Source organism: Lonchura striata, chromosome 3 (assembly GCF_050655825.1).
Source record: "Lonchura striata isolate lonStrDom1 chromosome 3, ASM5065582v1, whole genome shotgun sequence".
Lineage (NCBI taxonomy): Eukaryota > Metazoa > Chordata > Aves > Passeriformes > Estrildidae > Lonchura > Lonchura striata.
Window position 1 is genome coordinate 50,899,364 of NC_140705.1, and position 16,410 is coordinate 50,915,773.

General features: G+C 35.4%; 1 protein-coding gene across 32 annotated transcripts in view; it reads right to left on the bottom strand.

Moving 5' to 3' along the window:
* TRDN (triadin) overlaps positions 1-16,410 on the bottom strand; it is a 228,023-nt gene that overhangs the window by 68,085 nt on the left and 143,528 nt on the right. For 25 of the 32 annotated variants that reach the window (XM_085576497.1, XM_085576514.1, XM_085576512.1 and 22 more), the window contains 7 exons: positions 12,390-12,422; positions 12,252-12,284; positions 11,037-11,063; positions 5,608-5,655; positions 2,933-2,956; positions 873-923; positions 335-385 (listed from right to left, as the gene is read on the bottom strand). In XM_085576497.1, coding sequence (XP_085432623.1) covers positions 335-385; positions 873-923; positions 2,933-2,956; positions 5,608-5,655; positions 11,037-11,063; positions 12,252-12,284; positions 12,390-12,422 — 267 coding nt within the window. The remainder of the gene's footprint in view (positions 1-334; positions 386-872; positions 924-2,932; positions 2,957-5,607; positions 5,656-11,036; positions 11,064-12,251; positions 12,285-12,389; positions 12,423-16,410) is intronic. The other 7 variants (XM_085576492.1, XM_085576490.1, XM_085576491.1 and 4 more) reach the window with 7 other exon arrangements.

Consider the following 16,410-nt stretch of genomic DNA (forward strand, 5'->3'; position numbering starts at 1 on the left):
TCACACATTTGTGAAATGATTCGGTTCAGATTTTCTTAAATGGCCCTGTTAAAGATTTGTAAGTGTTCAGACCTTCTTTGCTAGGTACTTAGCTATTCCACAGAGTGGTTTATGATACTGATGTAATTAATTCTGAGAACTCTGAACTTTAATTGTCTCAGTGTATTCCCCCCCAACCTTTTAATGCTGTAGATCCTGTAGAATATTTTAACAAATTTAACTTTGATAGGTTAAGATTTATAATGAGAAAGACTAATAATTTTTTAAAAAATTAGCATCTTCATTCTACTTTGTGTGGTTTTAGCAAGTCCTATACTTTGTTATGTATTCTTACCTTTTTCTTTTAAAGATGTAGGATTCTTCCCCTCCTTTTCTTTAGCATGTTCTGTAAAAATAATTTATTAATCTTCAAGCTAGAGTGTTAAATGGTTAACATTTAATACTTCTTGGAAAATGATTGATTGAATGATTGCTGGTTTCCAACTGACACAAGATATCAATTAAATGTTTATTACAAAATTAATTTTCATCAGTTTTAGCATGCTCACAAATGAAACAACAAATTTTCTTAAATTTGTTGAAAGAACAAATATCACTCAAAATTTATTGCACTTTGCAGCTCATAATAAATGTTAACAAGTGTTTCTAAATTCTGAGTTAGCCTTCTAAATGTTCATAACTAATATAACCAGTGCTCTCTTTGAACTTCTAATTCAGGTAAGTTTTTATTGTAAATTTACTGAAATAGTATTATGGTTATAAATTTCTAAATAAATCATACTTTAAAAATCAAAATGGCAATGCATTCAAAGTTTTCTTTTTGTATGCACATAGATCTTAGAGTTATATACAAATTCATCTTGCCATATTACCTTTATCTTTTGTGGCAGCTGGAGATTTCAATTCTTTCTCTTTTCCAGGATCTGTAAAAAAATCAGTCACACCAATAAAGTGACACCAATAAAAAAGCCACAACTGAGTGAATCAATGAGATTTAACCAGAGGACAGAATGAAGTATATAGATTATGGAAAGACTAAAAGTATACATTGGAAGACATGGTTAAAATTGAGTTATTGGAAGATTTGTACAAAATTCACCAGGTATCATTCAGAAAGTTTAGTCCACAAAATGTGTTTTGTTAATTAACTATTGTAGATTTAATTATAAAGTTTGCAAACTTCAGCTTAGTATGAGACAAGGACAGTTTTTCAGTGTTCTTAACCAGAAAGGTCAAAACTGATGCTTTGCCAAATTTGACTTATTGGAGTTGACTGCGACCTACTTCCCTCATCTGGGATTGCCCATTCTTGCTGAGCAAGGCCAAGGGTCTTCTTATTGGATCTATTCTTTTCTAAAGGCCAGATGCTCATCAAAGTGAGCGAGCGACACAGCAGTGACAAATAGGTGGGTGAAGAGCGGCTTTCATTCTGCCTATAGACTGGCAGAAAAGATGGTTAGGCCACACCAGCCTTCCTCAAGGAAGGGTAGTCCCCTGAAAAAAGCATAAGAAATTAATTGCATCTGATAGAAAACAGAAAGGAGTTCAGTTTCAGATGAAATGTGAGATCATTATTCTGGGCTGATGAAAGGTCTCCAAAGCTTTCTACCACAAAATTAAAAAGGCAGGCAAGACTGTCCCAAAACGGCCAATTCAAAAAGATCAGAGACTTGGATTTTGACTTCCTGCATTTTAAGTAATTTAATCACCTATCTGCTGGTTAAACTGTTTTATACATGTCATCTGAGAAATGCTAATAGGCGTTTTCAGGAAAAACTAAAAAATTATTTATTGCATCACATATGAAGCAAAAATTCCTTCTATTGAAACACTCAGCAGCAATTCAGTGCCAGGAGATACTAAACAAAACTGTTAGGAGACCCTCTTGGTTTCTACACATAGGACAAGAAGTCAAGACTCCTGATGAGGAGGAATTTGGGTTTAGGAAATAGAGGTTGTGTTTGCTAGACAGATATGAAAATTGTGTAAGCTACAGTAAGTAGTTTTAGTGGTAATTGTTTGCTGCCTTAATGACACACAGTTCACAAATTGTCTCTTTTATTATAAAAGCAGAGACTGTGCCCAATAGTAATTTATTATTATATCAATAAAGTTTCTTGTTCATTGCTTAGTATTTGTCTCTGACTAAGACAAACTGAAGTGCTGGGGAGCCTGAATTGAAGGAATCCATAAATAATAACTTTTTGTTTATGGTAGAAATAGCTGTCAAGTGGAAAAACCTAATTTGCTGTTGACATTGAGAGACTTCTGTTGGGACTCATGTAAAGAGATAAATTTTTCATTATTTTTCTCCTTCTACATTGTGTTTCTAAAAAGGCAATACTAGATACTTCTATACAATATAATTTTTAAAAGAGAAGACTTGGGAAAGAAATCTGTTGAACAAGGTCAAAAATGCAATTTTATTGAAATGAAGCTGTCTCTTCCTCCTTTCCTGCTTTGATCTTCATGTTTTGTACTCAGCAACTTATTATTCAGGCCCTTATTTTCAAAATGAGAAAATACATAAATTTACTGCAGAAATCTGTAGGCATATTTGGTGGACATATTCAGATATATTCATAGTCCACATAAAAAATTAGTTCCGATTTTTAAATATTAAGTTAATCACAGAAGACTGCAAAGAGAAATAAAATTCAGTGGGAGGACCGAAAAAGTTTTTCTTCTGTGCTTGTGTGTAATGAAAAATTCCCACGAGGTTTCATGTTCAGTGCAATAGTGTCTAAACTAAAGAAGACAGCTGAAGACAGAGCTCCAGCCAAACTAAGCTACTTAAAGCATGACATAAAGCCTTTACTTTCAGAGGCCCACCAGTAAGAAATTAAGGCTGTTGTACACCTCCATTATTAAGAATGCAGTTACCCAAACTCTTCTGGAAGATGTAACTTTAATAAGTAAAACTATAGCTTACTTCCTTGTTTCATCTTTGGTTTATCTGGAGAAAGAGAAGGGAAAGGAAACGAAAATAAAAAGAGAAAAGAAAAAGGAAATGTTAGAATACATGTTCACATGGGAAATTTTTTAAAATATAATCAACTAATGAAAATGCATTTAAATGCATGTTGACACTAAGTGTTTAAATATATCTTGAACCTACACTGTTTCTTGACAGAGTATGTGAAAAAAGTTCATGGTTCCCACCTTTTGCCTTTCATACACACACAAAGAACATGAAACACCCATGCCTGATATGGTCTTCTTTAACTGATGGCAAGTCTCCTTTCTTAGTTCTATTGGATATCATCAGAAAATAAAAATACCTTTTTATCATCTCTTTTAAGTATTCATTCTCAGTAACAGGCATTAACTTGCTGGAAACTATCTGATATTTGCTCATGACATTTTCCAAACAAATAGAGTCAAGGTTAAGTGCCTTCTTTCTCATCTTCTAACAGTTACAAATATTATCTGTAGTTTGGCTTTACAACTAATAAAAGACCACTGAACTGAGTTGTTGCTACAGTCTTTCAGCCCATTTCCAGATGTGGGGGTTTGAGGTCAAATCTGCAATAATCACTAAAACCTTTATTAGAAACAATGAAGTTATGTACTGATTGCTAAGTACATCCAGCCTACAACACTCTAGATTTTTCTGCAAGTCTTCTTATACTGTTTTTCATAGACTGCAAGTCCCAGTTTTGACCAGGACTAAATCCCTCTACTTTCGGAAGTGTGTTCCGATGCAAATTCTGTGAATAATATGAGTACATGGTATTATTCAAAAAGCATCCAGAAAGGTTTTTTTTTTTGTTCGGTTTTTTTTTTTGTTTTTGTTTTTGTTTTTGTCTTGTTTGTCTTTGAGTGATTGATGTGTTGGCAGCAGCTCCAAATATAGGGTGCAGAAATGAGAAGGAGAGGGAACTGCTGTGTGAAAGTGTTTGTGCTCACTTCTGGGCATCAGAGGAACTAGCTGCTGCCAGCACTGGGAAGTAGCTGCAGAAATAGTTGTGACAGACATTACATATTGCTCTTATTCCTTTGATTTGGAGAGACTAGGTAGTGCTGGCATGGGGTGAGAGCAGTGCTGCTGCTGCTGTTGCCTGCTGTCATGGGAAACAGCTTTCCCCTCTTTTGAGTTCCTTGGGTATCACAACCTCTGGTATAGAAAACCCTGCTCTATGCCAGCCATGTGAAACTATAGTTTGTACTGCTCAGTCTGCGCTCTTTGTGGCACAGTTAAATTGTTTGGCAGATAAAAATCCCAGCTAATGGTGGAATATTGGAGAAAGGATAAATCTTACAGCAACCATACACCTTATTGTTGCATGAGAAAAAAAACAAAAAGAGAGGAAGCAGTGGAGACTGTAGTCTGGAGAAGCACTTGTGTGGCAACAGAGAATAATGTGAAGATACCCAGCCTAACAATGCCTGAAATCTAGGCCAAGGCCCACCTAATTACAACATTTTCCCTGACAACTACCAAGCAGCTGACAGCTGCTGCAGGATGTCTGTGCTGGCTTGAGTAATTCTGAGTAAAGCTGAAGCTGAGAGACTAGAGAAAAGGAAAAGATAATAGCTCGACTGACCAAAGCCACATCAGTAAACATGTCTTACACCTTATAATAGGGGTTATTGGCAAGTTCATCATCAGGACTCTAGCTGCCAATTTGAGCATGAATAAGTACAAAAATCACCTCAATCACATAAAAGAAGCCTGAGCTGATAAGCTTTGGGCATTTATACACCCTTTTTATTACTTTGCTTCTTACCCTACTGACCTAAAAAAGAATGGATTGCATTTAACAAGTGTACAAGAAGCAAGTATGCAAGATATAATGCTGAAGGTAATAATAATAATAATAATAATAATAATAATAATAATAATAATAATAAAACTGCATATAATAGGAAAAGACACATCTTTAGATGGTTTAAGGCATCAATCCTCTTTTTGTGTTCACTCAGTAGCTTGAGTTTTGTTTTGACCTTAGTGTAGACCATTCCTTGGTATTCCTGCTGTTGTTGACTTGGGACACTGGATATAGACTTTGTGTCCTTTTGAATTATATGCCATTCACACCTGATTCTTGCAGCCTTTCTTCTGGTGTTTCTATTCAGACATTCCCACTCATGCCTTATCCATACCAATCCTAAGATTTTTGGGAAAAATTTCTACAAGGTCTGGTCTCAAAACTTTTTGAGATTCCCTGCAGTGGGCTTTTGTGACTTTTCATGGGGTTGATGTTTCATCTGGGACAAGAAGGGTAGCTGAGCTGACTTTGGAGAGCCTCTGCCCCTTTACTTCAGTGGAAGTTACTGAAGTTACTGTCCAGGCTACAGGGGCAGGAAGCCTTTTGCAAGATCAGTGGGTCACTAAGTCCCAGCACAGAACCTTTTGTCTGCAATTGGCAGCCATCTACCTGAAGCTTTTTGTTGGGGTGGTAGTTTTGTGGAACTGGGACAAAGCTAGTTTTACAATGGAAATTCCCTGTTGCTCTGACAAACACAGTAGAACTCTGAAAAAATACTGGTGAACTAATGGATTTAAAGGTTGCTGTCATCCAGCTCTCTGAATTTGAGATTATTGTTTCTGTGCCATTGTGTTTTAAGAAAGATAACACCAACATGTTTTTCTTTTCTTTTTACCTTGCATTACTGCCTTTGTTGCTTTTCCTTCTTTTTTTTCAAGACCTGCTGCAAATAAAAGATACAGTTTAAGCAAGATTTCTATCAGAGGTGTTGCTACATCAAATAAAGCTCTTCTTAAGTGCTTACATGTTATTTTCAGACAAAATATTTCAAAGATTTCCAACCATAAGAATCCCCCCCAAGATATGAATACATAATAGATATTTTTTATCTGTCTGAAAGAAGAGTGATTTCTTTTTTCATTTTCTTTCAGAAAATAAATAGAAGGTTTTATCAAACAGAAGATGGGGCTGCCCAGTGCAGGGGGCTTGGAAGCAGATGGTCTTTAAGGTCCCTCTCAACACAAACCATTACATTATTCTGTGATGTGAAATGAAACAGAGGATAAAATAAAGCACATCTCTTGTAATGGAGAAGAGAGCAAAGCAAGCAGATCTTTACCTTGCCCAGCCATTTGAGAGTTCCCCAAGCAAGCATGGTTTTCTGTTGCAGCAGCAGAAACTTCTACTCTGCACCCCTGACACAGCAAAACATTGCCCCGTATTCTCAGCTTTATGCTCTGACATCTAACTTGGTCCTTCTGAATACTGAGATTTCTGTGGGTAAGCCAGAAATGTGGACCAGACCACTTGTGAAGCAGGGCTGCTTAGCCTTTACTGACACCAGGGGAAGCAGCTGAGCAGCCCAAGTCAGGATGCATGGACATATCCAATTGCTTGTTCACAAGCTTGGTAAGCACAGTTTGTAAATTAATTTACACATCTTGGGAGACAAGGGATATTAAGTATGAAACTACCTAAGAAGAGGTGGTGCAAGAAGGGGTGCTATTAGACTTTGCTCACATAATTATGGGTATCTTTTATAATTTCTGACAATTTACAATGCAGGTTTGGTGATATACAAGATTATATGTTTAAGACAATATATATATTTCTTATTTAATTGAATTATTTGGGGTTAAATATTTTAAATTGATAAATGTACATGTTTAGCTGTAAGTGGCACTTCCAACACTTCACTTCTGTGAAACCAAGTTTTTGTAGCCATAACTTGTAATTATTATGATAAATAAAATCCTTGCTTTAATTTAAAAGGCTATTGCCTTACAGTGTTCAAGTCAAAAAATGTGGCATTAAGAAAATAAGTTTCACTCTCATTGTTTGAAAGTAGTGTAAAGAACAATCAGCATAAGTGGCAGGATGTAAAGTGGACAATGAAAATTAATTTACATCTGATGGGTATAGAAAATATATGCATCTTTGGGGTCATTAGCACTATAACAAAATCTCATCTTGTTATTTCATCCTATCATTTTATTAGAACAAATCACAGTTGAAAATTATGAGTCTGGCTTTTAGAGACAAAATAAATTCTGAGGGTCATGTTCTGTTATCATTATTTATCCTGAGAAAGTCAGGGAATTCAAAGCACCTATAAAGTGCCTCCATGTATTCTCACTGCTTCCCTTCTGCCTGGACTGCAAATCTGGCCCCAGGGGTGCCACCAGGATATCCTTTCAAGAGCATTCTGGAGCTGCTAGGCATGATGGCTCAAGCAGATCAGCTCAGTTAATAAGCTGTGTTCTGTCTGCAATGTCTGCTGGTGGGCTGGGGGCCAAAGGAATGATCTTCTGCTCACAGATTCCCTGAATCTGATATTCAGTGAAAAGTCAGGTATCAATAGATTAACTGCTTCATGTTGAGTGGGATAAACCCACTCACAGGCATCAATTACTCCCTTGTGATATGAGCATGTGATTGTGAGCAAGCTCCATGTAAATAGTGAAATATTGCACTTCTGTACCTCAGTTATCTCAGGGAACTTATTTTATTGAAGATAATCTTCAATTTTCCTGAAAATAAAATCTAGGTTTAAAATATGTCTGACTCAGGATAGAATCCTCAAGGATAGAAATGGAATACTCCCTTTTTTTCTAAGTATCTAATTTCTTATTGGTACTAGAGAAAGTCTAAAAGAACCAAAGGCCCTTAATACTTATTGTAGACCTGTACTATTGTTATCCAAGTTAACTGGGCCCAGATGAGCAGTACTACTTATACTAACCATGAACTAGGCTTATCAGAGGATAAGACAAGATTATACTGAGCACTGAGCAAATCAATACCACAGTCCTTCTAAAATGCTTCCTGAAGTGGTCAGTATCTTGGAGAATAAGCCTATTTGAATATGGAAAGAAATATATTAAAAGGGACACCAGAAACCTGTCCCGTACTAATTTCAAAATATATTTTTCACATTAAAACTGCAAAAGCAGCTATGACACAAGGGTTAAATGAGTTATTGAGAACAATTGTTTTTTTCAAAACATTTTTATCCTTTTTAGCTGAAATAAAAGGAATTTTGGTTTGTAAAATCTCTGAAATCCAGAATATTAATGGAATAAAGGTATTTTTTTTCTGGATACTGAACTGCAGGCTAGAAAAGCAATGCAGCTTTCTGAGAAAATCAGATGTTTAGTCATCAAAAGTATGTTCTGGTGGTAGACCACAAGTTTGGTTATCATGAAGGAATATCCATTCCTTGAGAAACATCGAGGCTGCTATAACAACCAGCTATAGATATAGTAACAGCATTCTGGCTTTCAGTGAATCCACCAATACACCACCACTTCCATGAGTGAGTGCTTTTAAAGAACTTGCTGAGACAGAACAGAGCTCCAGTAACTTTTGGGAACTGCCAAGTAACATTATCTAGACATGGCAGAGCAGTATCTGGGAGGACAAACAGGACATTCTGTTATTCCTTTTGCTTTTTCAGAAGAGAGGCATGAGCTCTTTTGGTGATGCTGTGTGGTCTTTTATTCTCAAGGTAATAGTTGTCACTTTGAAAGTCTCCATAAACAGGAAGCCAATCCGTTTAGAGTCAGTGTTTGGAATAAGATTCAGAAGATCTGATTGTCTCTGTTTCTATCAGAACAGAGATAAGGTTTCTTAGTAGGTCAAGATGTCATCTCTTCCACTGGGCATTTTCAAAGTTCTTGCCACTTCTGAATGGCAGTCTGAAAGATGATCTCTTTGTGAAAAATGATCCTGTTCCAGGTATTCCCTATTTGAAAAGCTGATCTTTTAGCCATATGACTTAGGTAATATGAATGTTGTAATGTATTATAATTTTCTCCTCAGGTAAAATCAAGAATTCATCAGGGATCTATATTTTCAGTAAAATATAGTTTTAAAAATTTATTAAACAAATGGAGAAATATTCCCACATCTATTTTGTAATTTCTCAGCAAAATTATTGACAACTTGACATAATGTAAATCAAATGGGCAATTTACTTTATCATTGTTTCTCTGATTCCATCATAAGCTCTTAGGAAACAAATGAGAGACAATTCAGCAGATATTGTTTTATGCTGAAAGTGTCTAGGAGAGCAATTCATCAGTCAAATATTTGTGCAGTCTCAATAGCTGTAGGCTACAATCAAATATGTCAGAATATTTTTATCCCAAAAGAGACAGGTTGCATAACTAGCATCCACATCAAAAATATGCATTCTAAAATGTCACTGATTTTAAAGCTATTTTGAGATATTTGCTCAGTGTGATGGAAGACTGAAAGAAATCATTCCCACTGGAAACAAAAAACATTTCACTTACTGAACCCTGAGGTCAGAAGCTCCTCATTGTGACATCACAAAAATCAAGAAATCATTAACCTAAGAAGTGTATGCTATGGTTTAGGAACTGTTCTGTTATATGGAGAAATTTTAAAAAAATTATGTTGTAGTGGCTTGTGAGAAAATGCAAGAAAGCTCCATGTGTATTTGATAGTTCATAAGAAGTACAGGGTAGTGGGAACGTCCACAGCTCCTTCTATGCCAGCAGATTATTTATGTTTAATTACCAAAGAAGATAATTTCATCAAAAGCCTTGCTTTTTTCAGAACAGAATCGCTTGCCTTCCATGAGTATGCTAAAAAAATTTTACACTTGCCAACACCTACTGAATACTGAAAATCACATTGTGTCCAGAGAGCTGCTAAGTCTCTAAGGACTTAACAGGAGAAAAATGAGAAGCATAAAAAATAAATAACAACAATGTAGAACAAAGAAATATGAATTGAAAAGATATTTTTTTCTTCAGACTAAAAAAGAGGTTAAACACTACTTAATGACTACTATTAAACACTACTGCATACAAGAATTTGTCTGCATCACAAAAGAATATAGAAGAAAATAACAACATTCCTTTGTGATTCTTGCTAAGTGGCAAAAGGAACAGCTGTAACATTTTCATATAAATATGATTTTCCCCCTGGAGTGCAGGCTATGTTTGAGTTTCAAAATTAGCAACATAAATTCAAATTTAGATGACTTGCTAACAAGAAATTTTTAAGAAATCAACAATTTCTGCAGAGTTAAAATCAGCTCATTTTTATTTAATGAGGAATAAAACAAAGTTGTCATTACTTATACACTGGGGATCAATTTCAGGTTCAATATTATGTTGATCCTATAGCAAAACTAATGTGGCAGAGACCAACACCTTCAGTTATGAGACTACTCTTTTAACAACAGAAATAACAGAATTATTACTTTATTATATAATGGAAACCCATTGTTTCTACTTATCCTTAATTAACTGAACTTCCTAAAACTTTTTGTTCTTCCCATTTGTCTGAAAGAGAATGCTTATAAAAGTATGGTGGCCATTGATATGAATAAATATTGACTACAAGTGATGGACAGTTTGTAACCTGGCATTCCATTTTCCATTTTTTTAAGTTACAGCTGAAATCTGTAATGTTCTTGAGGGAAATTTGGAGCTAGTAACTTACACTGTATGTCTATAAAAACCAGACACTGATGTGAAACAATTAAATATTTGCTACATTTGCTCAGCTTGAATTTACATCCTTGATGTTTCTTACCAGTTCCAGTTCCCTGTGTCTCGTGGAAAGGAGGAACCTTTGAGGCAAGCATTGATGCTCTCACACCTCCTACCTTCTGCCATCCACAGTTCGTGTATGAAAGGTACTCAAAGCCTGTTACACCAAACCTCCCTGCAAAACTCCCTAGACTCCTTAAAGAAAACAACTGTTCAGTCACTGGTTTTGTCCCGCAGTTAGAATGGCAAAAAGAGAAATATTGCTTTGTGTCATGCCTCTGTAGAAGACTGGTTACTTCTCCTTTCTGCCTGTAACAAAAGCCCTATGGCTTGAGTTAGGGTTAGAAAGTGAATGTCAGATTGTTGGAGAATTACAGTTAGTCCATGAAAAATCTGAGGAAAAGATGCCTGCTTTGAGATGCTGCAAGGAAAACACAATTAGAATTTAAAAGGCTGTTTGTTTCAAATAAGTCATATTATTAAAAGTCTTTTTCACAAGCAGCTTTTCTTTTCATTACAGTAAAGTTAACAGCAGCATTCTTCCATTTCAATTTTCAAAACCAATCAAATTACTCACCTTTTGACTTTGGAGTTTCCACAGCTGCTGTAAAATAAAACATTCACAGAAACAAATTGAATAAATGAATAAAGGAATTAAATTTATCCTAACACCTCTTCCTTTTGTCAATGTGCTACTTATCTATGCAGAGCAGGATTTCATTTTTTATGTAGACAAAAACTGACACACACATGTATTGCTTGTTTAGTCTCATGGCAGATGATTAATTAACCTGCAGATTAAAAGCAGTCGAAAACAAGGCCAATAGATAAGTAATATATGGAACTTCAATAGCTCTGCTATTTTCAAGTGTCAGGATGAGGCAAGAAGTAAAATAGCCTCTAGAATGTGCATATGTTAAACATAGGTAGAAAGTATGCAATAGAAAAGTTTTTTTAAAATTTCAGTGATTTGCAGAAGTTAGGAATTTGTTCACTTTTTTTTTTTTTTTGTTCTGAGTTCATTGAAACTTCTAGAATTGATGCAGAGGAGGATCCAGTTTCAAAATTCTTCCTTTATATAAGTTTTTTCAGTTTTATTTCTTTACTGTTCTTCACGAATGCATTAACTAAAAGCAAATTAATGGAACTACAACATTTCTCTTTTTCATTATTCACACCTTCATTCTGAAGCACTTTGACAGGTTTTTATGTTATAGAAAAGGACAGATTCATTTTTCTACAAATTGACTTTCTACTGTAGGTATTTCTTGCTCCAAATTTGTATCTGAGAAAATAAAGTCATCTGATGAATGAGTCATCAGGCTTGGCTGTAAAAGGAGAAAATTCTTATGCTCCCCCAAATTTGGATAAACTGGAGAAGTGTGTTCCACTTGAGAGCAAGAGCAGCTTGCTGCAACAATAAAATGCATGAGTCCTTGGCATAAAAATATTAAACAGCCTACTTTTTTCCTACCCTCCACATTCTGAATCTTGTATTTTGTGTTTGTTTTCCATCCATTTACTGTAACTTTCTTTGAAAAGAGAAACCTTTTAAAAGTTAAAATAAAGATTTATTTCCTTCCTGTTCTTCTCAGCATTTAATTAGATCTCAATTCCAGAAGACTGAATGGTTGCTGCTCCACATCCATTCAATTGCTTAAGTAACTTTAATTAAACCAGCAAAATTATATTAATGGATTTATTTTTTTATCCCTCTACATAATCCTATCTTAACTGAAAATCAAACCAGATAAATGAGACTCTGAAACTTACAGTCTTTTACAGGACTTACCATGTACTTTTGTTTCTTTCTTTGTTATTTTGCCTGTAAAAGCAAATTTTAAAAAATATCAAATATTAACTTTTGACAAGAATTAATTTAAAATATTAGATTTTTTTAAGAGTAAGATAAAAATGAGAGAATATTCACCAGATTCCATTATTTTTTCTTTTTTATTCAGTTCTGGAAAAGAAAAAGAAAAGTGTACATTTGTGTTCTTGTAATGCTTTGTTTGATTGTCTTGTGTGGGAATCCAGGGCTTCCCTCTGGCTGCCCTGGAGGGCTTGGGATGCTGAAAGGGGGTGTAGGAACCCCCCTGGACAGAGCCCCGAGAGACACTGTCTGTGATCTCTGTCCATGGAGAAGAGTTTTCAATCTTACAGGATGAATTACAAGCTCTGAGTGTTTGATATAAGTAATAATTAAGTGTGGCACGGCTGCAAAAGTAAAATTTTAGGATTCTAGATTAGGGGTTCAAAGGGGACAAGATGGAGGAAATTGGGTGTGTCTTGTCCTTTTCCTCCTTCTTCATGCCCTCCATGTTTCACTGTAGTGTTGACATTTTTCTATTGGTTTAGGCTGGGAACACACTGTTCAACGTAGATGATAGATATTGGCACATTATTGTAAATACAGCACAGGTAGTTTCTGGTATTTAATGTTTGTAACATCCCACTGAGGGCAGAGCCCCACACGCTGCCCTGCAGGACAGACCTGCGGCAGGGCAGCAGAACATGTTAGAGATAAGCAAGAATAAACAACCTTGAAAACAGCACAGACGAATTATGACTTCTTCTTTGGCAACAGGGCAGAAAGACAGAGACTTCTTACAATCTTGGAATCATCAATACCACAGATTCTGACAGCCTTGGACAATAATTTTGCATGGTACTATTGGCCATTGGATGTGACACATTCCTAAGGACTCTCAGTTCAGTGAGTCCTTCCCTGCTTTCCAGTATGTCAAAATAAAGCCTTTATGTTTTTAATCAATCTCTTCCGTGGTTTTCACACTGGATACACAGGGTCAGATTAGCTGTTAATAAGGGAGAGCAAAGGATTCATCTTTTATAATAAGGTGCTAGAAGAAAACCATAAAAACATCTGCAGTTTTGCTTCAGGGTGGTTTAAATGGAGGTCTGCAACCCAACTATATGTGCTTGAGGACAGCTACTTTTTTATGGTAATTTCTGTAATACCTCTTTCCATGCTGCAAGAATGTGCTTTAATGCTCCCTCACACAAGGAGCAGGGCAGCCTGTCACAGATAGAGACTGAATAACATCTACCAGCCAGTGCTGACATTCACAGTAGCAAAAAAAAAAAAAAAAAAAAAAAAAAAAAAAAAAAAAAAAGTTAAGCTTTTTCTGTCTGCAGATGCTTTTAAACAGCATATGGAAAGGCTGTGCTGTGCAAGTTTGTATCCACACAGGAACATTTCCTAAATTCAAGAGTATCTGAGCTGACTGATCACAAGATAGATCAAAGAATCATAAAATCATAGAATATTCTGAGCTAGAAGGAACATTAGTGAGTTCTAACTCAGGATATTCTATGATTCTGTGATTCACAAGGATCACTGGGTCCTGCTCCTGGCTCTCCACAGCATAACGCCAAGTCACACCATGTGCTTGGGAGGATCGTTCACACGCTTCTTGAACTCTGTCAGGCTTGGTGCTGTGAACATTTCCCAGGGGAGCCTGTTCCAGTGCCCAGCCACCCTCTGGGTGAAGGACCTTTTCCTGACATCCAGCCTAAACCTCTCCTGGTTCAGCTTCAGGCCATTCCCTCAGATCCTGCCACTGGTCAGCACAAACAAGAGATCAGTGCTAGTGTTTCCCCTCAAGAGGAAGTTGCAGACAGCAATGAGGTCTGCCTCCAGACTCCTCTTCTCAAGGCTGAACAAAGCAAGTAATTTCATCCACTCCTCATATGACTTCTCCACTTCACTTAAGTATCTTCACAGTCCTCCTCTGGATGCTCCCTAGTAACTTTATATCCTTATATCATGGTGCTCAAAACTGCACACAGGACTCAAGGTGAATACTTTTAAATACAAGCTCATTGCTTACCACTATCCAATGACTGCATTTTCTCCAGGCGTATTAGAGGTTAGTTATATTAAAGCTGTGGTATAGAGTTGAGCAACATTAATGTTTAAACAGTTTCCACTCTAGAATCAAGATCTAAAGTTCTGTGTTCAAAGTAGTTCTGAATCCTAAAAGCAACTTTATTCACAGATGTGACCTATCACTCAATTGAATAAGAAAAAGGAAAGAAGAACTGTCATCATAAAATTAAATATACTTATAAACAACATTAATATGAATAATATTTCCATTAAATATTAATTTGTAATCAATGCTGATACTGACTGTGCTATGGGAAAATAAAAGATATATAGTTCAAGCAGAGCTATAAAAATAATTAATATTTGAAAGGACAGACTGATCTTAAATATTAAAAACCCACAACAGTTAAGTTTTAAATAAAATATGTCATTACTTCAAAATTACCACCCCAAAAAAGCTTATATTGAACAATACATTTCCATTCTATCTGAAATAAAATGCTCCTTTTGGTCTGAGTTTTGAAATCTCTCTGAAGAGTCATCTTTTATATATTTCAAAGAAAAATGTAGTTTCCAAAATAAAGCTTTGAGACAAGTTCTGAAAACAAAAAGTTATTTTTCTTTTTTATTGTTTTCACAAGCCATTTATGGAATTACAACTTCAAAATCAATATCTTTGAGCCAAAATGTACATTTCAAAGCATTGAGATTAATTGACTGAAATAATGAACTTCAATATGGGCTCAATATAGTCTTAATATAGTTATATAAGGAACATTTTAATGTATTGATTGCATAACAAATGTTAAAAATATTGTAGATTCTTTAAAGACATTTTATATGAGAAATGGAGTTTTAGTGGAAATGATGATGGAGCAGGTTTGTGTCATCAAAAGAAAAGGGTCATGGTTGTGATTTTCCACAATATAAAAAAGTGATGGAAATAGAGAGCAAGGTGGTATTTATTGCCTGGATAAATGTACTTTCTTGATGGCATCCTACCCTGGGTTGCAATTCTAATACAGGTCAAGGAGGAAAAATAAAGCTAAAACTGGCCACCTCAATGCTCATGGCATCATGGCAACATCTGCAGCTTTGATTTTGTGTAGCCTGAGTGCTCTTCAGACTCTCCAGTTGCAGATATTTTAGGACTCGTTCCGGAAATCATAATATTCACTGGTGTTGTGGGGGTTTCTGTTTGACTGTTGTTCAGGACAGCTTCATGGAAACTAAAGGAAATGTTATTCAGTCTTTAGTGGTTCTGAGGCAATTATTTTTCTCTCTCATTCTAAGATCTCTCAGCTCTCAGAAGATCAGGGAACAGAATGATCCTAGCAACACTCAAGCAATTGTTTTGGCAAAGTATAAAATAATCCATTTATTTAGCTTTATTTCACTTTTTTTTCCCCTAAACTGCAAACATTAGGGAAGGCCTATAGATCTTCTTCATATCCTTCCAGAAGCATATGAAATAAAATCCTTTTCCATGAGAAAATTTATAAAAATTAATAACGTAACATTTGACATCAAGCATTTATGGGAAGTCTGACATGATATGAGATTCCAGGTGATTAATGTCCTGATATTTGAATGGAATGAACTGAAAACTTTTATTACACGAGCCATAAACTGCAGGAAATTTCAGATCTAGGTCTTTCCTGTTTCCTAAAAGTTACAATTTCTTGATCTCCATGTCTTATTATTTACTTTTTTTTGTACTTTCAAGTAGCTAGTATGACACATGAAAGGATATCACCAGCTGTAAACAGATCAGACATTTGCCATGGCATTTATTTTTATGTTTAACCATTTTTGCATGTATATGGGACTGTACAGCATATTTTTATTCAGGGAAGTTTTGCTGGTACTTTTCTACCATGTATGGAATTGAGATTTGATTTAGTTTGACATTTTACCTTTATTATTATTATTATTATTATCTTTATTTGCTCTGATGCTTTAAACAAACGGCTTTTTTTTTTTTTTTAATGAAAACTGGCAAAGTTATGTATAAGTTGCTCATAAAACCATACAAATGTGTTTTTTGCTTCATTACAAGTGACATATTCCTAGGCAATTCAGAATAGGTGGGAGAGAGAAG